At 51.1% G+C, this 26,370-nt stretch overlaps 1 protein-coding gene across 4 annotated transcripts; it reads right to left on the bottom strand.

Moving 5' to 3' along the window:
• Positions 1-3,267: 3,267 nt before the first annotated feature.
• ZDHHC7 (zinc finger DHHC-type palmitoyltransferase 7) lies at positions 3,268-26,338 on the bottom strand. 4 transcript variants are annotated; one of them, XM_027620025.2, is made up of 10 exons: positions 26,137-26,338; positions 21,748-21,795; positions 20,887-20,984; positions 14,265-14,349; positions 10,884-11,215; positions 7,898-8,022; positions 7,280-7,376; positions 6,727-6,808; positions 5,890-6,020; positions 3,268-5,284 (listed from the first exon to the last, which is right to left on the bottom strand). In XM_027620025.2, exons 5-10 carry the CDS (start codon positions 11,196-11,198, stop codon positions 5,108-5,110), a joined length of 927 nt encoding a protein of 308 aa, XP_027475826.1. In that variant the 5' UTR covers positions 11,199-11,215; positions 14,265-14,349; positions 20,887-20,984; positions 21,748-21,795; positions 26,137-26,338; the 3' UTR covers positions 3,268-5,107. The 4 variants fall into 4 exon arrangements, with proteins under 4 accessions (XP_027475826.1, XP_027475827.1, XP_027475825.1 ...); XM_027620026.2 differs by lacking the exon at positions 20,887-20,984; XM_027620024.2 differs by lacking the exons at positions 20,887-20,984; positions 21,748-21,795.
• Positions 26,339-26,370: the final 32 nt, after the last annotated feature.

The following is a 26,370-nucleotide window of genomic DNA, read 5'->3' as shown; positions in this document are numbered from 1 at the left end:
AACTCCAAAAACATTGATGAAAGAAATGAAAGACACAAATGGAAAGACATCCCATGTTCATGGAATGGAAGAAGTATTACTAAAATGTCCACACTACCCAAACTGATCTATAGATTCAATGTGATCCCCATCAAAGTCCCAATGGCATGTTTTACAGAACTAGAAAAAACAATTCTAAAATTCATACAGAACCAAAGAAGACTAAAAATGGCCAGTCAATCATGAGAGCAAAGAATAAAGCTGATGATCATCACACTTCGTGATTTCAAAATACATTCTGAAGCCACAGGAATCAACACAGTATGGTTACCAGCGTAGAGACAGATATACAGACCAAAGAAACAGAATGGAGGGCCCGGAAATAAACCCAGGCATATATGGTCAACTGATCTGTGACAGAGGGTGCCAAAAACACATGATGGGGAGAGGACAGTCTCTTCAACAAATGGTGGAGTTGAGAAAATTGGTTATCTACATGCAGGGGAATGAAAATGGAAACATATGCAAACATCAACTCAAACAGAAGACCCGGAAACCACAACTCCTGGCAGAACACACAGGGGTTGAAAACTTAGGTCCATACCTGCATGTAGCTGTTTCTAACAGCTCTGTTCATAACTGCCAGTGCTGGGGGGCAAGCAAGATGCTCTTGAAGAGGTGGATAAATGAAACTGTGGCACACAACAATAATCAAATATTAGCGCTAAAAAGAAATGAGCTATCAGGCCATGAAGACATGGAGGAAACTTACGTGCTTGTCACTGCGTGACAGAAGCCCATCTGAAAGTCCACGTACAGAAAGATTCCAACTAGATGACCTTCTTTCTGAGAGACAAAACTATGAAGACAGTGAAAAGATCAGCGGCTGCCTGGCAGGGTGGAGGGGAAGGAAGGACTAAATGGAGCTGAGGCTTTTTTAGGGCAGTGAAGATACTCTGTGTATGGATGCCTGTCATTGTACATTGTTCCAAACCCACTGAATTAACACTAAGAGCAAACCCTAATGTAAACTATGGGCTTTGGGTGATGATGTGTCAGCATGGGCTCAACTGTGACAGAGGTACCCTCTGGTGGGGGGTGGTGATAGTGAGGAAAGAGGGCATATGGAAACCCACTGAACCGTCCCCTCAGTTTTGCTGAGAACCTAAAACCACTTTTCTTTAAAAAGCTGTGTGTGTGTGTTTTAAGATAGAAAATAAGGACAAAGGAACTAATAAAGGGCCCTTAGAAATTAAAACTATTCATAGCCTAAATCAAATACTCAGCTAGAAGACAAAATTAAGACTATTTTCAGAAAACAAAGCATCGACAGTTAAGAAAATCAGAGGACCCGTCTAGGCTGTGCAACATTCAATTTGTAAGAGTTAGAAAAACAAGAAAATGGAGAGGATGGAGTTCCTGAAGATGTGAGACAGCACACCTGCCGGGACTGAAAAACATGTGTCTGGGACAGGAAGGGTACATGCGCACCAGTCCAACCACGGGGACATCTGAGGATCTGATAGCAAGAGGACAAAAAGGCTTCCTGTGGTTGAAAACACAGGCACAGACGCATGACACCAAACGCGGGAAGAAGGGGGCACAGACCCTTTCAGCGGCTGTGCTGGGGTGGGGGGTGGGGCTGGACGATGGGATGGTGTTCCCAACAGGGGGAGTGAAAAGACCAAAACCAGAACCCGTGATCTGGCTGCACAGTCCGTCAGCCAAGGTGAGGGTAGAATAAAGGCATTTTCCAACAGGCCACCATGTTGAAAACCTTGACTGATAACAACCCTTTAACAAGGAACCAGCAGAGAATGTTCTGCATCAGCTGCAGGATCCAGATGTGGAACCCAGGAAAGGGGGGCTTGAACACATGTGCTTCAGGACGACGGCTGCGCAGCACAGCTGGAGAAGCTGGGCTCCGGGAGCAGAAGTGGGTCGGGGAGGCCAGGCAGAACCACCCCGGGATCGGAGAGGCTTGCTGGGGTAGAGGAAGACCTAGCCATGGGGACCAGGGCACACACCGCACTTCTAGCTCTAGGAAAAGCAAGAAACTGTGTGTCCCAGGACCCTACTTGGCTTCGTTTTTTATCTAGCCTTCATCAACTATATAAGGAATAAAATGTCAGGCTGTGAACATGCTAGGTGAGTGGGGAGGGGAGGGGGAGCAGGCCAGGAATCCTGGGAAACCACGGGTCCCCGGGAATGCAGAATTTCCCGGTCTTTCCCATCATGCCTGGCAGCCAAGCTATGCTTCCTTTGGCAGATCGAAAGCAAAACCAGCCACAGATCACATCAGCTTATCTTCCCGTTGTGTCTTCAGGCTGTCTCTGCTTATCAGTTGGATAAGAAGCACTGAGGTTCTAAATCTAGTCCCCAGTCAGGACTGTAGGTAGCTCACCCTTTCACCGAGCACACCGGAATGCTACTTTGGAACCACTGTGGATTTGATGGGCACCCCCCTCTTCAGGTGCTTTTTCTGGGCCACCTTACAGGATGCTTTTCCCTGCTTAAGCAGCCAAACCAAGTTCACATACACTAGAAGATCGGATTTAGCCACCTTCACATTTGGGTAATATTGCCATTATCCATCTTAACGCCAACATCCTACTTCTAGATACGGAGTCTACCCTCACAGCCTAACAGGGGGAAGACTGGGAATGTGGCAGCAAAATCCTGCACAAACAGAAGCCTGAGAGCTGCTGCCGGCCTGGCCGCCGGGCTCAGGGCTGTGTGTCCATGCCCCGGCCCACCCGAAACGCCGGCAGCATCCCCGCGGGCATGCGTGCAGCTGCTGGTCCTCCTGCCGTGGCGGTCAGAGTGCAGGACTGTCGCCCTCTTCATGACCCTTTGGCTCCCTCGAGCACAAACATTAGATTTGCTGAATGAAGTTGTAGGTGCCTGAGATTCTGGATCCAAGAGAGAGATTTTTTTTAAAATTGTTTTTATTTCAAAGTGCACTAAAAAAGTGACAGGAATGCTCCGAATCAAGTCAAGCTGGATGACATGCATCGACTACGAGCAGACAGTAAACGTGGGTAGGGCACATTTTGGGAGGGCAGCGCCTGCCAGCCCACAGCCCTCGGCACAGCACCAGAGCATTTCAGGGCTCTGGGACAGTGACGGCGGCAGCCAGGCTGCTGGTGCTGATGGTCAGTGAGGACCTGCGCCACTTACCCAGCTGTCTGGGGCTGTCAGCGGCAACTTTATTTCACATAAAAGTAACGCTGAAGAGGTGAAAGTCAAGGACACTTGATTTGCACACACTTGCCAAGTCTCACGGGGTTCAACCACTTTGACCATGTTTTTATTGATAAACAGGTATACATTTTAAAAGCCTCACACTGAAGCCGAACACACAAGTCCACCCCAGACAACGGATGTGCAAATGAATATGCAACACGACCTCTGGACGCTTGTCGTGTCCGGTGCCCCTCGGGCCTGTCCCTCTAGCAGGGACACGGCCCCTCCCCCATGGCTCACACAAGTGTGCAGAGACTCGGTCCATTTCCGAGACACCCCCCCCCCCCCAGCTTTGCTCACCTGGCAACAGCTGTGTCTCAGGTAGGTCCCCCTGGGGATCTGCATCAGCAGTGGCAGAAGCCCTGATTAGGAGAGGATACAGATTAATTCCCACAGAAACATAACAGTTCACAGATGAACGGAAAGGCGTCAAAGCCAGGAAGGAAACACCAACTCTTCTCAGCGTGCAGGCAGGCTCGCAAGAGAGCCTAGGGCTGTGTCATGGATCGCTTCCTCACGAGTCCCGCAGAACAGGTACAGACCAGGCGAGTTTAAGGCGAGTCCCCAAGGAGGGGAGCTGTTTGCTTTCTGATAGCATTTTAAGCTCTGCACCAAAGGTCCTGTTTTATCATTTGTGACATGGGTAGAGAAACAGAAATGATACAAAAAATAAAGCTGTTGCCATCCTGAATACTCTCTGCAAGTGAGTGAGGCTCAGAGTCCTGGGGCTCTGCCTGGGAGTCCCCTCACATTCTCAGTGATGCCCAGAGGCCCACAGCTGTCTGTCTCTGTGAGTCACTGTGGCCAGGCCCGCCCTCCTCCACACCCAAAACGACATCCGGCTGCACAAAGTATTAGGCCCCCATGAGCCTTCACTGTTCTCTTACTGAGGTGCCGTCCATATACTGCTGACTTGGCTGGGAAAAAAACCACATCCGTTCCAAGGCCCTCACGCACCCAAGATCTTTAAAACGAAGTTAAAACAGGAGGGCAACGAAGGACCACACAGGAGTGATTGTTCTTTGGATCAAGATATTCTCCAAAATGCAATACATTCATAGTAAACCCCACGGGACAAGGGTCCCGTGGCAGCTTCCCCTCTTCCCTGAAACGTTGGTTTCTAAAAAAACAGCTCGTTGGCTGCACGCAGCTATTACCTGTTTTGTCACCTAAACAACACTGCCAATTTTAAAGCACACATGCACACGCACACTCGCAGACACACAGACAGACAGACAGACACACACACACACACACACACAGACTTGCTGAAAGGGTCAAAGCACCCCTCTTCCAGGGCAGTGGGAGTGAATCTAAAGCCACCTTCACTGTTCAGTGCACAGATCTTTTGCAAATTCAGTGCAAAGTGTCAGAGCTCATTGAGACCAAAATGTTTCTATGTAAACGCCCCTTCTTGCTCAAGGGAGTGCACTAATGAAGCCCAGGGTCAACAGGAATACCCTGAAACCATTAGCTGGAGAATTCTTATTCACTGGATTGACTTTTTTTTTCTTCATGATTGAAAAAAGCAGCTTAATACACAGGATTTTAATCACCCATGGAATATCCCACACAACTTCTTAGAAAATGCTAAGTGTTCTTGACAAAAATCCTGTGCAGGAAGATAATGACATTTGGCTTCTTCACGTGGCCACATACCTCTCGTTAGTCATACAGGCGAAAACTGGCCAGAGCGTCCCCCCGTCACTGGTTTCGAAATTCTGCAATCTGTGACTATAAATATAGAAAACTCTGCTTGCTGCAAGCAGCTGATCTGTGTAGGTTCCGTCTGCCATCATGGTCACAGGTGAGCTGCTGATACCCTTTCAGACCCCAAATAAATAACTTAGAGTCTGTTGACAAGTCCCGGCATGCTGAGGCCTCAGACAGAGAACTCTGGGCCCCCTTTCCTGGGTCTGGTCTGCAGCCGCCCAAACCGGAAGCCGACAAAGGGGTTCATCCAGAGGAGGGAGGGGGGCCCTCCGAAGACAGACCGCATCCCCTCCCATCGCAGTCTCCGCTCCCACGTCGGCTTCTCACTCTTCAGCCTCTCGATCTCCTGGAAGCAGAGAGGATCGCAGGTGGGCGGCAGCCCCCGCGGAACCCCCACCACACACAGGCAGGCCCCGTGCTCACAGCAGAGAAGCCAGCACCAGAGTTTGGAATCCGGTTCCACGTGACCGCCAGATGCTCTGGCGACGTGTGGGCCCTCGGTGGCCAGCAGAGCAGACCCTCCTTGCTGTGCCAGCCCCACGGCCTCCGGAGCGCACGCAGGCTGTAGCCGCCGGCCAAGTGGCCACCCGCACCCAGCCCAGGCAGCCACGGCGGTGGCGGGAAGGAGCCAGTCCTTGGGGTCAGGCCACCAACCTTTTTTGCATTTGTTACAAATGTTTATCAAGGCACGGCACCTCACGTATAGCTGCTGCGGGGGGGCTGGGTCTCCTAGAACCTGGGAATCGGCCTGGCTCGATCTGCCCGGATCTGCTGACTCTCAAGTCAAACGGATCCTTGAGTTTGCACCGCGCACTCACAGGAAGGACGGGCACACAGAACCTGTCTTGTCACCCCCCGAGTCAGTGCGCCCGCACCTGCTGTGGGCCCTGGGCTTGCCCATTTAGCCAAGACAAATAACGTCAAGCAGCCGCGCCAGAGAAGGAAGCGTACCGTTTCATCGTTGCATATGGAGTGGATCTGGGTGCCAAACATAACTGCAGTGAAAGTGAAAAACAGAAGACTCTCAAGGCACAGGAAGATCAACAGGATTACAGTCACCGGAGGTGAGAAGTCACTGCATTCTGTGAACAAGAGAAAGCGGGCTGTGAGTGGGCCCCAGAGCATCGCGTTCGGCTCACAGAAGAATCCTCGTGGAGCCAGCCCTGGAGCCAGCCCCAGCGGACCGTTGTGCTCACTTGTCAATGGCACATTCACTGTTCACCACGGGGCGGAGGCAGTCAGCCCTTCTGGGCACAAAACCATTCCACCAGCTGCTGGTCAGCAGTTTCCATCTCACCTGAGGTTTCTGGAAAGCTGTACCTGTGCACTGACCTTCAAGGGAAGCTAGGAGACAGGACAGCCCCGCGTCCCCACCCTGCCCCACACAGGCCCCCAGGGGGCGCGTCTGGCTGACCTGCCGTCCTGTCCAGGGAGGGGCGATCAGTGCCCACCTTACTGCACCTGCTGCAGTTCGCTCCAATACAGTAACGCAAGGCCCACATTGACAATTCCCAGCTAGCTAACCAGAAAGCAAACTCAACGTTTGGCGGAACGACACTCATTTCCAGGTAGTCTTAAAACTCTGCACAGCTGCTTCGCAGGAACTATTACATGGCTAAGCAAGGAATGTATGTCTGTGGCTTCAATACACTCATGAGGCAGTAGACCTGAAACCTGTACTCCTCACTAAAGGGATCTAGGAATTGATTGGAACATCTGTTCTTCTGGCTTTTCCCATTTTGCCCGACAGCATGTGCTCCTGAGAAGGGGACACACAGCGTGACTCACCAGTCCACTGCCCTCGGACACAGGATACGAACTGGAGTCCACAGAGGATCAGAGCGTGGACTGAGGACAGAGCTATGTACATCTGGAACAAGTGAGAAGCTCATTAGCCACCGGGGAGCCATCACGTATTTCTAGGAGCAAAGTCTACATCAGCGTATTTTCTCTTCCATTTCAATCATCAGTAGATTAATGAGGGGAGGAATCCATCCGCGCAGCTCACAGCTGCCGCCCGGGGTCACACTACACTAAGGAGCACATCCCCCAGAACACGCAGCAGGGAAGGGAGTCCTAACACATTTCGGCAAGACCCTATTAGCAACTGTGACTCAAGGTATCTGAGAGAGAACGAAACTGCACAAAACACCTAAAACAGTCACACAAGCAACATTTACTGCTTCCTGCCAAGGACAGCACAGTATTATCATTTCAATCCCAGAGAAAAGGTTGGAGAGAAAGTGGTCTGATGTGAGAATAAATTCACCTGCTCCAAGCAAGATTCTAGTTAAAGAATTGAGCACTCAACTTAAGTCACCACACAAGTACTTTTACTCACAGTGAAGAGCACAAAAAATCTCTGATTCTTTTCTCCTACACAGTTGTTCACCCACGGGCAGTGATGATCCATTTTTCGAATACATCTTTTGCAAATACTGAAAAGGAGAAGTCTGGTTTTCAGTATTCCATGCTCTGAGAACACACAACCCGAGGCCATGCATCCAAAACACAAAACACACATAGGTGCTGGCCAGAGGCCTCTGAGAAGGGCCTCCTGTTCTGGGGAGGGGGCTGTGGTCCCTGCAGTGGTGGGCGTCCGGGCTGTTCTGGGGAGGAGGCTGTGGTCCCTGCAGTGGTGGGCGCCCGGGCTGTTCTGGGGAGGGGGCTGTGGTCCCTGCAGTGGTGGGCGCCCGGGCTGTTCTGGGGAGGGGGCTGTGGTCCCTGCAGTGGTGGGCGCCCGGGCTGTTCTGGGGAGGGGGCTGTGGTCCCTGCAGTGGTGGGCGCCCGGGCTGTTCTGGGGAGGGGGCTGTGGTCCCTGCAGTGGTGGGCGCCCGGGCTGTTCTGGGGAGGGGGCTGTGGTCCCTGCAGTGGTGGGCGCCCGGGCTGTTCTGGGGAGGGGGCTGTGGTCCCTGCAGTGGTGGGCGCCCGGGCTGTTCTGGGGAGGGGGCTGTGGTACCTGCAGTGGTGGGCGCGCTCAGGCTTGATGCAGCAGCACTTTGGGCACTTGTAGATGACCTCTCCAGGCTTCAGCTGCAAACTCTCCATGTACTCTTTAGTAGCATTTCCTTTGGGTACCGCCCCCTGCAGTTCAGTAAGAATGTTTTGTTTGGAGAAAAAGGAAGATTAAAAAAAAAAATCAATAAATGTAGGATCAGTCTTAAATTTTATACATTGTAAAAGAATTTGTAATGCTGTGGTTGTCACTTAAAGTACATTAATACGGAAAAAAGGGGCGCCTGGCGGCTCCGTCGGTTAAGCGTCTGACTCTTGATCTCAGCTCAGGTGTTGATCTCAGGGTCGTGAGGTCAAGCCCCACGACTGGCTCCCCACTGGGTGTGAAGCCTACTTAAAAACCAAAAGACAAAAATGAAAAATAACCGTATAACTCAGACACGATCAGAAGTTTGACTTTCCATGAAAAATAGCACATGTATTAAAATGAACACAAAATACTTTATCCTTCATAAACTGGTAGGTCACCTGAATTCTTTCTAGCTTAAGGCAGGACACACCAGAAGCGAGGTCTGTTTGTCAAGTCATTCCAACTCAAGGGCAGCTGATTATCGCTGAAGGGCAGAATGTTCTGTCGACACCACTCCCGTGTCATCCCATTCTCAAGGGCAGGGTTTAATGATCAGTGTATGGCTTTCCTAGCAGCTGCCGGGGGTGGGGAGGGGGGGCAACACTGCACAGAACGATAACAGAAAGGACTTTATCTCGTATTTGCAGTTGTGCAGTGCACCTGCCGCCTCATCAAGAGCACTCACACACCTGGAAAGTGTGGCCCTGAACACCTGACCCGATGCAGGGGCCGGTGAGGGGGGCTCGGCCCCGGGAGGAGAGCATTAGGGTGGCGATGGTGCATTTGCTGGTGTCCCACATGCTGGCCGAGGTGGAGCGCTGGCGGCCAGGAGCAGGTGAGGCCTGTGCATCGGGCATGGAGGGCCTTGTTCTTTGGGCAGCAGAGCTTCTCAGTGAACAACGCATCTGTGGGACCGGACTCCAGGAGCCATGGCGGGGTGCACTGAGGACAGTGACGCCCTAGAGAGGAGGAGTTTCTACATGGGGCAAGGCAGGAACAAGGTCTCATCTCCCCTTGGTTAGCGCCACGGAGGCTGCGCTTGGAGCAGAAATGCACTTCGGGAAAAGCAGCCCAGGGCTGCGGAGGGAGCACGAGCCCAAGGAGATGCAAGGCGGGAGTGAACGGTGGTGCGCACAGCGAGGGGCTCCTCAAAGCCCGGATGCCCAGGCTGGCACCAGAGCTGGAGAGCTGAACCTGCGTGAGGTGGGGGCCAGCATCCACGCCTGGCAAGGCTCCGCAGTGAGTGTGCTGGGCTTGGACACTGAGGACCCCCGGCTCCAAGGCTCCGACAGCAAAAGTCAGATAAAAGTGCATGTAAACCTCATTCTGTGGACCGATCGGTATCAGTTCATCCTCAAACAGACTCCTAATCTAATTTATAAAAAAAGATCTGTACCAACAAGATATTAACTTGTCAGTATTTTCTGTAGAGAAAGCTACCAACAAACATGAACCGCATAGATGATAATTCATCAATCAGGAGCCCCTGGACCACTAGTTAGAAACCAAAGTTTTAATGCTGTGGAAAGCAGTTTTCAAATGTCGCTCCACAGGCACCACCTGGTGGTGCGGCCTGTCGCACGGCTCCGCTGACGGCTGTCACCTCTCCCCAGGGGGCCCTGGGCATCTCCTCTGGGCTCTGCGGCGAGCATGGAACCGGCGCTCTGGGGGTGACTCCTGGCTGAGCTTCTAGGGTATGTACCGCTCTGCCTACCCCAAGGAGGTCTCAAACCTCAGAGAAAGAGCCTTAAACCCAACACGGAGGTTCTGAATCCAGTGGCCTTCAAGACATCAGGGACCAAGGGCAGTTCATGGTGGTAGGTCTGGCCCCTCTTGACTCTCAGGGAACCTGCTCCCAAAAGGAGCCCAATACATGGCCCACGTGGCCTCAGCCTTCAGCTGACACAGAGCAATGAGAGAACTGTAAAGCTGCAAAGAACTTAAGATTAGTTAGGTGGTGAAATCTAAAAGCCAGATCTCAGTCTGTTCTTTAGAGGAACATAGTATTTAAAGCAGGAGAAATTTATAAGTCACCTGGTTAATCTCTCCATCCGTGCAAACCGCCCAGCGGGCTATTTTCCATTCGTGCACTGTGACATTTGTGTTTAAGCAATATTTACTCTCCAGTGAAGACACGAAAAATGTGGAGTGCCTGGGTAGCTCAGTCGGTCGAGTGTCTGACTCTTGGTTTTGGTCAGGATCTTTTTTTTTTTTAATTTTTTTTTTTAAAGATTTTATTTATTTGACAGAGAGAGACAGCAAGAGCAGGAACACAAGCAGGGGGAGAGGGAGAAGCAGGCTTCCCGCTGAGCAGGGAGCCCGATGTGAGGCTCGATCCCAGGACCCTGGGATCATGACCTGAGCCGAAGGCAGACGCTTAACAACTGAGCCACCCGGGTCAGGTCAGGATCTTAGGGTCGTGAGATCGAGTCTTACATCAGGCTCCGTGCTCAGTGGGGAGTTGGCTGGAGATTCTCTCCCTCTGCCCCTCCCCCCACTTGTGCATGGGCCCTCTCTCTTGCTTGCTCTCTGTTTCTCTCTCTCAAATAAATCTAAAATAAAATAAAATAAAATAAAATAGACATGAAAAATGTGAGGCACCTGGCTGGCTGAGTCAGTGGAGTAGCAACTCTTGATCTTGGGAGTTTTGAGTTCAAGCTCAATGTTGGGCATAGAGATTACTTTTAAATAAATAAATAAACTTAAAAAAAAAAAAAGAAGACATGACAAACGCCACAAGCCTGTACCCAGGAATTAATGAAAGCCTGAGGCCACAGGAGCAGGAGGCCCTTCGCCTCAGGGTCTGTGGCGCCACATGACCAGACACGGGGGGAGGTGCAGGGCGACGGGGAGTACTCACGGGGTCGGTGAGCATGGTTCTCAGGTGGGACGACAGGGCCAGCAACGCGAGGCAGTTAAACAGGACGCCGTTGACCACAGAGTACCAGAAGTCTTTGGAAGGCAGCAGCATGACGAATGTCACCACAAAGTCCGCATAGACGACCAGGAGCCACGTCATGACGGCACAGATCATGCCGCAGCCGTCGCGGATGAACCAGACCCTGTCGGCCGCGTCAGCCTCCGAGGAAGAGGAGGACGAAGAGTCGTAACTGTCATTTTCAGCCAGGAGAGGATGATGTTCCACATCCCGAAGCCGGTGTCCTGATGACGGCATGATTTCCCCGGCGCACCCTAGAGGGGAACGGACGGAGCCGATGAGGTGCAGGGGGCACGTGCACGCTTGCTCATGGGCCACCTGAAGCCTGACGGCTTCCTCTGCTCCTTGCCGTCTCACAAGGACCGTCTAAATAGACACGGCAGAAAGGAAGACAACAATTGAACAAGATCTGAACCCTACAGTCTTTCACCTTAGCGACTAGGTGACAGGCCGCGACACAGCCCCACCGCGTGGGTGACGCCGAGATGCACGCACACTCACCTACGGCCAACCACAGGGGAGCGAAGGCCAGATGCAGACTCCCAGCCCCAGGGGAGACAAAGCCAGTGGCACGCGGCCGCCATCCTCGCCGCCAAGCCTGTGCGGCCCCGTGTGTGCGGATACCCGGCCCCCGAGCCCCCCGCCCCCCCGCCATCCTCTGCTGGCACGGGGACCCCGGAGCGCCGAGCTCCTGCCCGCCTCCCCCGCCGGCCGTGCTGGGCCACCTCTATGGTGCGCTCGCCCTCCACTCTGCACTTTCTGGAATGCCTTTCTCTCTTAATTACAAGTTCTCTTCACTTGCTAACCCGTTCCTTCAGCTCTCCTTCCGACACCTTGCCTGTATTTCCTACAGTACCGGTGTCTGAGCGCACACAGGGGCTGAAGGAACTCACGAGAAACCTTCCCTAGACTGGTCTGGACTGCTACTTTAATGCACGCCCTTCTGTGACCAGCGTGCGACCTGAGGGCAGCTGGACGCTCATGATAAACACAAGGAGGGGGACACAGGAGTCCGTTCACCGGGCCTTGAGGTGTTCGTACAAAGGACAGAGAAGCACCGACAGTGTCTTCTCAAACGGCCCGAGTCCTTCCTCGGCACCGGAACTCAGGTGAGCGCCCTCAGTGCAAGAGCCCGGCCGCCGTGGAACAGGAGCAGGAGAGAGGAGGATGCCCTGGGCCCGCCACAAGCCCTGCCTGCACCATCTTTCCAGTCCAGGCGCGGCTTCCTTCAGCGGCTGCCCCCCCCCCCAACTGCAGCACAGGGACAAGGGCGAACGCACAGCCTTGCTCACGGAGGTCACGCGGGAAACCCTCTGCAGAGTTCCCTCACGGTGGACAAACATTCACTGGTACGAGAGAGACCTGAAACGGGGTCCCACTGGCAGTAAAAGAACCCTGCTCTTAGGTCTGACAAAAATAGCTTTAAGGTTTTTTGTAGGTGAAACAGAAGAAATTAAAGAGAAAAAGAATGTGGACGGGTTCCAGCCAGCCGTCCTGGTCGGCAGCTGCCGAGCCCTCCACCGTCCCCTGCAAGCACCGTGCTCGTCTCCCCCTCCCACCCAAGCCCTCCATGCCCCACGGGGCCTGACCTTCCTCTCTTGCAAGCATGCCGTCCTGAAGAGTTGTTCTTCCTCTGAAGAGGGTTTCTGAACACCAGACATGACTGCCTGATGAGGACAGCAGACCCTGGCTCTGCCCACACCCCGGTCCAGCCCCATTCTGTCAGGGGCCGAGACAGTGACGGGAAGGTTCTGCCCTCCCTGGGACTCCCAGGCCCCACTCATCAGTGCTGCCTGCAGCATACGGACCCCTTTCTATCTTAAGAGAGGCCTTGTGTGTCTCACTTCCTGAATGACTCACACGAAGGGACTGGTCTTCTCTCCCCGTGTTCCCTTTTGGGGTGTGCACACCGTTGGGCCCCCAGCAAGTGCATGTCTGTTATCAGGCAGATGTAACACCAAGAAACTGGTCCCCTTCTCAGACGCAAGTAGTTTCCTAGTGATTTCCAGAAGAGGGTCTTCGTGAATCCTAACTATACAACATCAAGCACTGAAGCTGACAAATTCCTCCGGCCAGAATTCATTTTGCTTTATGGCTACTCCTCCGGCGGGACACTGCCCACGACAAGCGGGCGCCTCCTTGCTGGGCAGTAAGACGAGAGGCCACAGGCTAGCTTTCTGTCCGAGCATGTCCGTACAGTCTAAGTTCCCTCCAGAAAGCAAGAACCCGCAAGTCTCTAGAGGCACACACAGTGAACACGGAACCAGCTCAGCCCAGCCTTCCCACTGGTGACACCCCCGCCCCGAGAGCCGGGTGCAGCCCTGTCGTGGCACACCCCTACCTGGCCCGCAGACGGCAGGTCTATTCCTGCAGGAAGAGAAGCCACAAAGACGCCAACCCTGGGCGTGGTAGGAGATTCCTAGACAAGCTCATGAGGATGTGGATGCATGATGTTTATGTGAAAACGTTACAGAGCCAAATTTGTACAGTCCACCCGAAGGCAATGGGAAAATCATCTGATACCCAAAAGTCACCTTATTTTCAAGAAAACAATCAATGAACACAGCAGAGTAGGCGGATAGATTCAGCTCTGTGTAGCCCACTGCACGGGCATTCTGCTGAGTCACCGTGTTTATACTTCATGAACGCAAGAGGAAGGGCGGGGAGGAAATGAAGAAGCAGCCCCTTCACACGGAACCATCTGCGCATGCTGGACACAGGAGAGCAGGCCGCGTGGCCATCTGCGCTGCAACACTAAGTGTACCAGTCCCTGGGGTCAGGGTGCGTCTCTTTCCACACTCAGTGCCACAGTGCCATCGATCTCCTTCTGAAGACCATTTCTGAGAGAAACCAGAAAGCACCACGCATCGACTAACAGGCCGGCAGATGATGCGTCAGCATTTTTTTGACTTTAATGGCCAATTTAATGGGATTTTGTCCATACTCCCAATCCTAAGCTTTGTTTATGCTCATGTTAGAGAAAGCCCTGTTTCCCAGAACAGGGCAGGTGCCACAGGAGATCGCCACGACTTGAGCGGACGACCATCCGAGCAATATTTTCCACTAACTGTCACTTGGCAGGCGCCTCATCCTGTAATACCTGCGGATAACTTCCAAATTCACTTCACAGAATCCCTTCCAGAGGCACGTTCTACCTTCCGGGTAAGTGGTGAGCAAACCAAAGCCGGTAGGTAAAAAGACTGACCTTCTGGACCGCCTGTGCTGCCCTTTGAACGAACACAGTCGGCGCCCATGGCAGGAAGGACGCCATGACAAGACACCTGCCCAGAGTCACTCGCTTACCTCACAAATGATCTCTAAACATCACTCGAACATCTTGGCCTCTTCTTCAGGATCTTAAGGTGCATAGTGTCCTATGTGACAGGATCTGAAAGATAAAAAACTCTAATTAGAAGAGTGACTCATTCAATGACAAAAGTACGTAACATTTCATGGGATAGGATCAATTTGGGGAGCTACATAAGCAACGTAAGATTTTACACGTCAAGTTGTCATTCAGAACTATCCTTAACCATGAAATCATTACTCTGTGTTTTCATTACTAGTAAACTATGAAATGGGACTGACAATCCTGAAAATGAAGTCATTCACTTTACATCTGCCCGTTTTACCCTCCTGCTATCCAAGCCCTGGCATTAAATACAAGTCGAGAAGCCAAAATCTCTTGAGAAAGATCCCCAGGGATCATCCAAACCAAACCGGACCAGCCTATATTTCAAAAGTCAACAAGTGTTTTAGCAGCCACAGCAGAAGACTTCCAGAGAAAATGGAGAGAGTGAGACCAAGAGGTGAGAGGTGCTGGACAGGACTCCAGGCCCACTGTGGGAGGGAACAAGGCACAGCAAGCAAGCAGGGAACCGAGCGAGGCCATCTGCTGAAGGAAGAAGCTCCCAGGTGGCATCTCCCTCCCGGCTCCCAGATCGCTGGCAGGCGGGTGACCAGATGTGGCCTCTCCAAAAGCACACGTCTGGGGCGCCTGGGTGGCTCAGTTGGTTAAGCGACTGCCTTCGGCTCAGGTCATGATCCTGGAGTCCCTGGATCGAGTCCCACATCGGACTACCTGCTCAGCAGGGAGTCTGCTTCTCCCTCTGACCCTCTTCCCTCTCGTGCTCTCTATCTCTCATTCTCTCTCTCAAATAAATAAATAAAATCTTTAAAAAAATAAAAAAAAAATAAAAAAAAAAAAAAAACAAAAAACAAAAGCACACGTCTGGCCCAAGAGGAAAGGCCTAAAGATACCAAGATGGTGGGGGGAGTCCCCCCCCCTCAACATAACCAGTCTTTATTTCCAGCACAAATCTTTTCATGAGTTTTTTTAAAGCTGTCCATTTATTTCCAGCCTTAATGAAATATAACTGACATGCATCCCTGTGTATGTTCTAGGCGGACAGCAGAATGCTTTGACTGACATACAGGTCAGAGGTTTTGAAGAAAGCCCAAAATAGGTCTCATGAGAGAAAGTGCCCCAGAAAGAGGGGGAAAAAGGAATTCAAAAGAGGCAAAACGCAGAGAGAAACCTTAAGAGTTAAGACACTGTATTTGTGAAACAAAAGAGGAACATTCTGAGAACTTCCTCGTTACTGAAAAATAAAAATGATAGAATTAAAATTAAAAAAAAAAAAAAAAAAGGATTGGACGAGTGATGAGGAACTTCTCCCAAAAGGAGAATTAAGTGACAGAGACCTCAGGAGAGAGTGTAAACTAGAACTAGCTGGCCCGGCGTGCCCGCGGCAGGAGGCCGGCGAAGCGCAGCCCTTCCCGGCAGCCCTTCCCGCCGCAAGTCTCGCTTCCTTCCTGGCCGCCTGCTCTGCGCGCCTGGCCGCTCCGTCCTTTCCCCGTTTCCTTCCAAGAGATGATTTTTCTGCTTAAGCAAACCCTCTGCCGGAGTCTATCTTTTGAAACCAAGACCCCTGACTTGGACAGCAGGAGGCTGGCGTGGAAGAGGGGGGAGGGGGTGGTTGCTGGTGGCACGGTACCCCCTAGTCTCTGCCACCAGCCAGACTCTCCAGGGCAGAGCGGAGGCCACTCTCTGTCCAGCCCCGAGTTTGCCCGTCCTCCACCGAGGCCAGGCTCTGTCATCCCCTCTGCCCAGCAGCCACTGCAAGACTCCTCAGGAGCCACTTCTCCCTCAGCACTTACCTGACAGCCTCCCCGCCACCCCGGGGCCAGTGCTCCGAGCGCCTTCTGAACGTCTGAGGAACACACGTGGCCGTGACTCCACGCTGCCGGCACTAGTGCGGGCGACTCTGTACATGCAGTGATTTTGTTCATGGGATGGCTATGCAACAGCCAGCACCTCTGAACACCTAATATCTTGAACTGTTTTCAAATAAGCTTATGTTAACAATGTTTTAAAATAAAACTGGCCTTGCAAGATGTAAGACTGCTCATCGCAGACATCAGGTTTCCCGCAGAATCTCTACAGTGAGACCAAATCCCCAATTATTTTATACGTTTTGAAAAGTAACCAACACAGCAACCACTTCGAAAAGCGGCCTGACACTTTCCCCAAGCTGGACACCCACCCTGTGAGTCAACAATTCCCCTTGTCGGTATTTACCCAGGAGAAATGAATCTGAACACAAAACATGTACAGAACTGTCTGCAGCAACCGTATTCATAATACTCCCCAAACCAGAAACAACCCAAACATCCACTACCGGGAGATGCACAAGAAACTATGGCATATTCATCCGAGGGCACACTGCTCAGCAGCGAAGAGGAAGAAAATTTTTTTATGAGATTTGTGACCACATGGATAAATCTCAAAGATATCATGTCACCTGTATGGCACCTGAAACCAGGCCACATTGATTTTTTCTGAAAGAAATCAGAACAGGGGTTTGAGCACAAGGGGAGTGACTGAGAAGAGCCCAAGGTAACTTTCTGAGGTGATGGAAATGCCTATATCCTGACAGGACCACTGGTGCCACCGGCACATGCATGTGTCAAAACAAAAGTCAACGAGCTGGTTTAGGAAAAAAACCCAAACGATCAGCAGTACACTTAAAAGTTGTACATTTCATTGTGCATTAATTATGCTTCAATTAAAAAAAAATGAACAGAAGAAAAATAAGCAGCACGGTTACAGGGACAGGGTGGGAAAGGTGAAGCAGAGGCCAAGTTCCAGCCAGATGCTTCCTCCAGAAACTGCACTCAGGGGCCATGATGTCTCTGACTGACCTCTGTCTGTACCTTCAGACGAGGTTCTTAGCCTCCTCCCTCACTTTTTCTTTGACTGTAAACAGACAATGTATCCTCAAATACAAACTAAAAACAAATAAACAAAAGACATCAATATTCTTTGGAGATCAGTCACGACAAAAAATCAAGAGGGGCGCCTGGCTGGCTCAGTCAGTAAAGCGTGCAACTCCTGGTCTCAGGGGTTCGGGCCCCAGGCTGGGTGCAGAGATTACTTATAAAATCTTTAAAAAAAAAAAAAAAAAAGAATCAAGATACAATTACTTTCACTATTGCAATAAAAAGAATGTCTACTGTAGAGTCTGATAATCATGTCTATATTAAAATGCTATTTAAACTCATTATGGCTTTACTATTCATACACCCACTGATGACCTATAAAAAGCAAGAATAAGCAACTCTCTGCTTCAGGCACAGAAGAAGCATAGGAAGCAAACGCGAACCATGAGAGATCTACTTAATTCAGACGTGGGGGGGCTCCAAGCACCATCCTCTCTACACTAGCCCCAGGACGCATAACCACAGAGGCAGCTTTAGCTCACAGGAGCCCACAAACCAGCAGGGGGGGGGGAGTCAGGCCCGTAAATAATGTGCTAAGTGTTATCCCCAGATTAGGAGCAAAGGGTGATGAGGGAGAGAGATGACAACAGCTAATTCTATCTGAAGGAGCCGGAGAAAGTGTCAGTAAAGAAGCCAGCATGGTGGGCCCTGACAACAGGCGAGGTACACACAGGAGGCGAGAACAGTGTGAGGAGGCCCAGGCGGGAGCAGGAACCCAGCGAGACAAAGGGCCTCGAGCTCAGGGTGAAGGAGGGGAGGGAAGGTATGAAGGGGAAGGGCAGGTGCGGCCACTCACAGAGTACTCAGAATGCCCAACTCAGGAGTCTGGAAGTCTGGACTTGTTCTGCTGGTATGGGAGGCGCCACATCGCTGGTAAATAGACAGATGTTTTAAAAAATAATTGGTGAGACCAAGGATGGAAGGAGGAAGCCAGCCAGCCAGGAGGCCATGGCCACCACCCAGAAGAGAGAAGGAGTTGGCCGGGGCCAAGACGGGAGTGGGGCCTGCAGGGGACTGAGAGCTGTCCCCAGAAGGAAGAGCACAGCGGGGCTCAACGGCAAGGGACGGCTGGGGCACAGCATACGGAAGTGAAGGGGACTCGGAGGCGTTTCTGTCCCACCTGCTTCTCCCAGAACACAGGAGCCGCAGACTCAGAAGAGTCCCCCGGGACTGGGGCTCACGGGACTTGAGGTGCCTCAGGAATAAACCAGCAAACAGTCATCTGCCCTCCTACTACTCCGTCCTCAAGAGACAAAGTGGGAACGGACGTGACCACCCAAGGGGCCACAGCAGTGTGGGGCTGGAGCTCTGACAAGGGTCCAAAGAGCCAGCAAGGGAGCCAGGGGGGCCTAAGAGCAGGGAGCTGAGAGCACGAAGGCTGGAGCGGTCAGCCCTCCCAAAGCAGGCACCAGGAGAGGCTCAGCTCAGTAGGGACCTTTCCCTAGCAGGTCTGGCCAAGTGCCCGGAGCTTGGGAGACTGGGTGGTGAGGAAATTAAAGAAGCACCTTTTTAAAGATGCAGTTAAGTCCCGGACATATGCAGCTAGAAGGAAAAGTCGAGGGAATTCTGCCTCTCAGCTTCCGCTGTCATGCATTATCTCATGTAATGGTCCGACAGTGATCCTTAAGTGCAGCTGGCTCTAGAACAACACGGGGGCTGTGTCGCCACCCCTGCCCCAAACAGTCGAAAATCCATGTACAACTTCTGACTCCCCCAAATTTAGCTCCTCATAGCCTAATAGCCTACTCCACACTAAAACATAAACAACCACTGAACACAATTTTTGCACGTATTCTTATAATAAAGTAAGCAAGAGATGCAAAAGTGTTAAAAAAAATCCTAAGAGAATACACGTTTACAGTACTGTATTGTATTTATCAAAAAAAATTCACATATAAGTAGCCTATGCAGTCAAACCCATGTCATTCAAGGGTCAGCTAAACTTGGTCTCCTCACTTGCACACGGGCCGCCTTGGACCCACAGGGTTAAGTGCCCACCAACCCCTCACCCCCGTGAGTCCCTGGGGCTCCACACAATCCCACTGTACTGCATCCTGCTTTGACCATGGCTAGCTTTTAAAAGCCGAGGACAGCCCCAAAAGTGATTTAATGGAAACAGAACGAATGTATGTGCGGTGAAGCCAATTAAGCTATAGCAGCAGTCTAAGAAAACATCAGCGAGGAGGCCCCGCCATGCCTGCTCCTGTTTCTTTTTTCTTTCTCATCCTGTACTTATTTGAAATTTTCTTGCAGAGATAATTTAGGCTCACTGCAGTTTTCTGTTTTTAAAAAGAATGAGTGTCCAAGTTTGCAGACTCAGGGGGATGACCCTTCTTCCCGAGATGGACGAAGCAACAGTGGGATGGGGGGGGGGGTACGTCTACAGAGAACCCTGGAGAGGGACTGAAGCTAAAGCTGTTCACGCTCCATAACACCGTCTTCTGAGCCAGGAGTCAGGAGTGGGTTGGGGGCGTTAACAAGTACAGGAAGCAACTGAGATTGGAGAAGAGACGCTGCGGTGAGGACAGCCAAGGGAGCCGTGGGCCCAGGCAGCACAGCAGACCCCCAGTTTCTAACACCGTGATGGGAGTGGCTCGCCCTGCTATCCAGAAGCCCGGCTCAGCACCCAAAGGCATAATGGGGCTGGAGAGTAGCCAAGAGGATAGGAGGAAAAACCAGGGTATCAAAGGCAAGACTTGGGCTGAAATGATTCACCAGGGAGTGCAGGATGAAGGGGAGAAGGCTGACAGGCCAGGGGACAGCAAACTCCAGGGACCTGGAGGTGCCGGGGAGACTAAGACCCGGTGGGGAGGAAGTGACAGGGTAGCCAGGTCGGACTGAGGCTGGGTCAGCAGGGCAGCGGTAAGAACTCAGCAGAGGCGCCACTGAGGGTAACAGTAAGATCCGGCAGGTCGCGACCTGGAAGGGGAGGGAAGGGGGAGGTCAGGCACGCCTGGCCTGGGGGTGTCACCTTCAGCCTGGATGCTAAGTGAGCCGGGACCCAGTGGGAAGACTGCAGACAGCGGAGTCCTAGCTGAACTTGCTGAGAGAATGGAGCATTCAGATAATCTACTACAGGGTATTTATGGCAATTACGTTCTCAAATGCTCTTTCCGTCAATTTGCAATCATGAAAGATTTAGCTTGCGCTTTCAAACCCTACCGATAATATATGCTATACAAAACCACTATTTTCTCAAATTATTGAATCTAAAGAACAGAATATTAACCTTTAAGGAAAAAAACCAACAGAATATTAAGCTAACTAGAGCCAAGTCTCAATAACAGGCTGGCACATTACCCATACAGTGAGCAGTAAACTTATTTAAGGTTTCTAGAAAGGTCTTCCACACTAAAATACGGAAGGATGGCAAATGACGGAACGCACCCACGTGATGGGACTCAGAACGCAGTCAATCTCATGAATGGGGGGCAGGGCAGCACTGGGTTCTTCCTTCTTTCGCACGGGCCACACTTCAGTCTCCTACTGGGTCCTCGTCTTTGTAGACGCCTCAGTGTTGGCAGTGCCCAGGTTCAACCCTGGGTTTTCCCTTTACCTACATGTTCTCTCCAAACGATATTAGAGGCTCTCAGGCCCATTGTCACTGCTAAAAACACATATATCTAAGAACCCCCCAACTAACCATGTGTCACTGAGTATTATCAGCCGGCTCCTCAACAAGGCCCTCTGCCCACCAGACCCTTCCGACATTCATGGTTCCATGGGGGCACCTCCATCTAGCTGTCAAGGACAAAACACAGGGGTCACCCTTCATTGAACTTTCCCCCACCTCCCCACACTGAACCCTTCAGCAAGTCCTGGGGGCGCTACCTCCCAAACCAACCCCAATCTGACCTCCTCCCCCTCCCGCCCAGGCAAACCAAGGCCCACGAGCCTGGCCCTGGGCAGTGTGCAGGGCGCCTCCTAAGCACGGTTTCTGCTCTCACTGCTGTCCGCAGCCCACAGTCCGCCCCCATTCAGCTGAGTACGTTTTCACAGATCTAAATGAGATCACGTTCCTCCCTTACTTAAAACCACCCAACGAGGGCCTCTGCAGTTAGAATAAAATCCAAAGGCCTTCCTGTGGTCTAAAGCCCAACCCGACCCAGACCATGCTGACCTCACTCACCCTCCCCACCTCGCTGGCCGGCTCGCTACGCTCATCACCTCCACACGATGTTCCCCCGCAATGTCCCGACACACCCCCAGGACGCTCCACACTCCATACCCATCAGTGGAATGAATAAGTGAGAGAACCAGGGAGCGCGCCTGAAGAAGCCCACAGGAACAGGAAGGGGGTCAAGTGGGATCTGGCACAGGGGGTGAAGTCAGAAGTCTGGGAGCCTTGGGGAAAAGCAGGGAGAAATGTGGAAGGTTATGGGGAGAGAGGGAGAAGGGGAGAAGAGAGAAACCCACTTGCAGGGGTTTTCTGGGGGAGCCTCCATTTCTGGGGTGTCACCCTGAGCGTGCAGGCTCAATGAGGTGGTCTCAAGGGAATGCTCACCCATATGCCAGAGGTCTGTTACGTCTGTACTGGAGCCACAGCCTGATTCTGAAAGACAAATGGAGCAGCTCTTCTAAAAATCCCAAGAAGGTAAATGAACCCTGAGGAATTCTAAATCCAGAAAATAAAAAGAACACCAGGGTTCCAAACCTCTCTAGTGTCCTGTCTCAGGGACTAGCTGAACCTCAATCAGTCTGGTGACTCCCGGCCTCTTTCCAGATGCTCCTAAATAGGGTTTCCTTGTTTAAAATGAAATGAACTTTTATAACATCAGACTCAACCAAATCCAAAACACTACGAACATGTGCCATGCTACTAATATAGCTGGCCGCCAGATGCAAATCAATGACAACCGAAGATATTGTAAAGGAAAGGAAAGGCCAATCCCTACCACCGTCTCCCTGCGCAGGGGGCTTTATACGCATCAGTACATCAGAACCAGCTGCTGCCCTAAAAGCAAGGTGCTAGTATCAGCTCATTTCAGACACAAGTAGATGAAGCCTTAAAGCTGTAGTAACTTGCCCAAGCTCACAGCCAGGAAAGGGTGGATGCAGGACTGTCTTGACTCCAAAGTCCATGTTCTTCCATTAAAATACACCACCTCCCAGAGCAGTTGGTTTTAGAAAATGCATTCTGTAATGAATAAATTGAATTAGGGACTATGGAACTCTGAGAATTCAAAACATTTCAACAGAGAAATGGTACTGTAAAAGCCTGTCTCAAGAGACACTGGAAGCTTCTCTATCCTGACTGCTCCCTGTTTACAGGGTGCTGCCAATAAACTGCACCCTCTCCCAGAACGTAGAGCCTAGAACTGCACCCTTTCCAAAGCACCAGCAACACAGGGAGGGAGCTGGCCTCTCCTCTCACGTACTGAGAGCACTCCTCATGCAACCAGTATTCATTAAGTACCTTTTACCCTCTAGACACACAGCCCCTCACCCCTTCCTACTTGCGCAAGGACACTCCCTGCTTAGGGCTCTGCCCCCTCCCTGCTCACCTTTCCCACAACCGAGTTTAGGCACCCTCACCTCTGGCGGGTACCTCTGCAGAATCCTAATCTCAAGGTCGCCAGGTCCAATCACCACCCACTGTGTAGCCACAGGACTTATGGCCAAAATCACAGTGTGGGTCACAAAGGCAGTCTGGTCCCAAACCTGTTAGCCCTGCCCGTGGCATTCGAGGCTCCACTGAATCTGGCTCCCCTACCTTTTCAGGCTCAGTGCTCGCCACAGTCTCTTCCACAAGGCACTTGTGCTGGTCCCCTCGCCATGCCCTTTCACCCCTCTGTGCTTCTGCTCCTGCTCTTTCCTCCAAGTAGAGGACTCTTACTCTCTGCCCAGCCAAATTATTCATTAATCAAGCACTTGCCAAGCCCCCACTACACACAAGACATCCCAGGATGACTTAAGTATTTTCAAAACTATAAGATACTGTACCAACGTATAGCATTACCTTGGGCCCAAACGGAGTCTGGATTTTATTAGACAATAGGGTTCTAACAAGGCTCTACAAGAATGGAATAAAACTTAGCAGTAAGGAAAGCTATGAATAGCAAGACAAGAACATGTTTGTAGACAGAGGTCAGTGAATGGGAAGCAATCAAAGAGGCAAAAAGTGAGAGGAAATGCCTAAATGCCTGTCCCATGATAGGCAGGGCAAAGAACAGACACAGAGTTAATGGAATGATGGGGTTCTCTCTTCCTCAGAGGCAGAGGAAAGAAAAAGACTGATGGATATTGAGAGAGATTTTTAGCTAGAAAAGACTCAAGGTTGAGAGAACTCCCCCAGTAGCCTCTGTCTCCTCCATGTTCTAGAAGGTAGTCATTCGTTAGTGGTACAACAAAAGAGTGTATTTTTAAGTAGAAAGGGACCATGAAAAAAGGAAGGATGCTGTGTAACAAAAAAATATATAACCTTGCCCAAAAGGAGGTTTGGCCTTTGGCCTTGGCCGACAGTCAGATTCAGGGTGGGAACGGGCCAAACCAGAAAGACCAATAATGTGACTCAGAGGGGGGCTTTGGGTCACACAGTATCAGCGTGGTCCATTAATGAATCAGTTACGCTTATGAAACGGAACCCCAATAAAGACTCTGAGCACCGAGGCTCATATGAGTTTCCTGGGTTGGCAATACTCCTGTGCACGCTGTCTCATATCAGTGCTAGGAATTTAACACATTCTGAGTCCACAGAGAGAGGACGACAGAAGTGTCACCTCTGCTCCTTCCTCAGACTCTGCTAGAAGCCTCTTCACTTGGCTGATTTTAATCTTTATCCTCTACCTGTAATAAACCACAACGTGAGCATAACCGCTTTCAGGGAGTTCTGTGAGTCCTTCTCTAAATAACCATCAAACCTGAGGGTGGTTTTGACAACCCCGAAACTTGCAGCTAATGTCAAAAGTGAGGGTGGTCTTGCAGACTGTCCCCTCTAAACTCTGGATTTGACTCTCACGGTTGGCCTGAACACTTCTCAGATGCTACAGCTGAAGGGTTACACAGAAGTTGTCAATGCTGACCGTGGACACTGGCTTTGGGGCCAAAAGGGAATGCAATGCGTGTTGAGACCTTATGCTCTGCTCTAGTGTTTAACTTTGTTTGTTTGTTTTTTTTAATAAAATAAGCTGTATTATTCTTATAATTAAAACATTAGTCTTAAGAAACATAATCCCAAAAAGCTGCTTTAGGAAAATTGTCTTGTAGAGCTGCCCGACATGGAGTGGAGCAGGGCTGCTCCCACATCATCAGGAAAACTACTTCCCAGTTCACCCCAAACATTAAGTTCATATATAAACTTATTTCTAGTCCCATTTCTCAAATTACCAATACCACCACCAAGTCCCAAGCCTGCAGGTAAGTTTCAGTAGGTATGTAGAAGTCAATCCATACTTTTGACTAAATCAAGACTAAGTTCGTTTTAGTACTTTCTCTCTCACTGAGAGGGCCATTCTGTTCATACTAATGCTTGTCCTTTCTAGATTTCTACTTTTATAGCGGATTAGCACAGCTTTAACAGTCCAGTTTATACACTGTAATCTAAGGCAGGCTCTGAGCAATTAGTAGTGGAATACTTCCGCACACACTTTACCCCTTTGCTTTGAGCTGAGACATCTGCATAAAAAGTTCCCATGGTCTTTTAATGAATTCTTTAGGAAACCACCTCTCAGATAGTCTTGTTCTCCTCCCTTTCTAAACTCAAAAGTCAGGGTGAACCCAACCAGTCTAACTCCCCAAAATACACAACCCAAGTAACTTCAATAACTTGAACCCTTCTATCTTCCAGAGTGTCAAGAAATGCAATTTAACATTTCTGTTCCATCCCATTTTTTTTTTTTTTTTACTATCCCAAGAACCTTTCACGTGAACAAAGTTCCGACTTCCTAACAAGCAAATTTAACAAGGTGACTTTTATAAAGGTGGCTTTAGGTAAGTACACGTTGTAAAACAAGGTCAAAAAGATTAAACTTGTCATCTGTGAGGTGAGGAGTTTAGGAAGAAATAGCGGACCCAGATTTCTGGACCATCTGAGACAGGAAGAGTAAGATAGACAAATACATGTACGGTAAGTAAGTACATACACCAAGTGGACTCACTGCACAAATGGTCAGTAAAAGAGGCTACAAGGCAGCTAGCTACCTCAACAGTTCTTACACTCCTATTTAACTACCATCATAAATGTGTTATTTATAAGCTAATAAAGTTTGTCCATCACAGCAGAGAGACTTAGTTCCAGCAGCAATGACTCCTCAGGAGAGGTGAACCTTGGCAGCACCAAGAAGAGATGCAGACGTTGCCCTGAAGGCTGACCTGGTTGTCCGAGATGCCCTGTCCCGCAACTCGCCACAAAGACCATTGACGGGGGAAGGGAAGATAACCAGGAAGATGGGCAAAGAATAAAAGAGAATAGTTAAAACTTTTTTAAAAGGGAGGAAAGAACAGGAGCATTCGAGAAGCCACGGGCGATGTTCAAGGAAGCCCATCGTAATACATGCCTATAAACCACTCTTAACAGCTTACAGTAGGGTTTTATAGTCACTCTCTCTTTGGGCCCTAAGAACAAGCCCGTGGTTAGTTTATTAGACGGGGAAAACAAGGCTCGGAGAGCTTGGTGTCATGCCCAAGGTCAGGCAAAAACCTGGGGCTGCAATTCGGGCCCGATCCCGAGAGATCAACGAAAGAGTGACGAGGAGACACCTGGAAAGGAAGTCAAACGCGGGCACAAGGTGGCACAGAGGTGCCCCCGAGGAGCTCGGGAAGGTCGCAGGTGCGCGGCAGGTGGAGGAGAGGACGCAGGGGACCGAGGGAAGGGAGGCCGGGGACCGGGAGCGGCCGGGAGTCGGGGCGTGAGCAGCCTGCCGGGCCCTAGCCCGGCCCAGCCCGCCGCACTCACCCGAGGCCCGGGCGGGGTCGCCCGGCGCTGCGGCTCCTCCCGGCCCGCGGCGGCGGCGACTGCAGCGGCCGAGGCAGGGACGCATCATGCGGCCGCGCTCATGGCCGGGCTGGAGCGGGCCCCGCGGCTCGGTTCGGGTGGGTCCCGCCGGGCCGATCGCAGCTAGGCGGCCGCCCAGCACACACGAGGGCGCACAGCCCAGCCGGGAGAGCCGGGCGGCGCGACCCCCGGAAG

The sequence above is a fragment of the Zalophus californianus genome, chromosome 17, assembly GCF_009762305.2.
Source record: "Zalophus californianus isolate mZalCal1 chromosome 17, mZalCal1.pri.v2, whole genome shotgun sequence".
Lineage (NCBI taxonomy): Eukaryota > Metazoa > Chordata > Mammalia > Carnivora > Otariidae > Zalophus > Zalophus californianus.
The sequence above is the reverse complement of the archived record's forward strand: the minus strand, read 5'-3'. Positions and strand labels throughout refer to the sequence as shown.

Bases quoted from the DNA above. Each gene is read 5' to 3' on its own strand.
- ZDHHC7 (XM_027620025.2), bottom strand. From the start codon at position 11,198: ATGCCGTCATCAGGACACCGGCTTCGGGATGTGGAACATCATCCTCTC. The intron at 7,377-7,897 runs GTACCACAGCCC...TCTCCTTTTCAG, and splicing joins GAGCGCGCCCACCACTGCAG to TATTTGCAAAAGATGTATTC. The intron at 6,809-7,279 runs GTGAGTAAAAGT...CACTTGTTCCAG, and splicing joins GATTTTTTGTGCTCTTCACT to ATGTACATAGCTCTGTCCTC.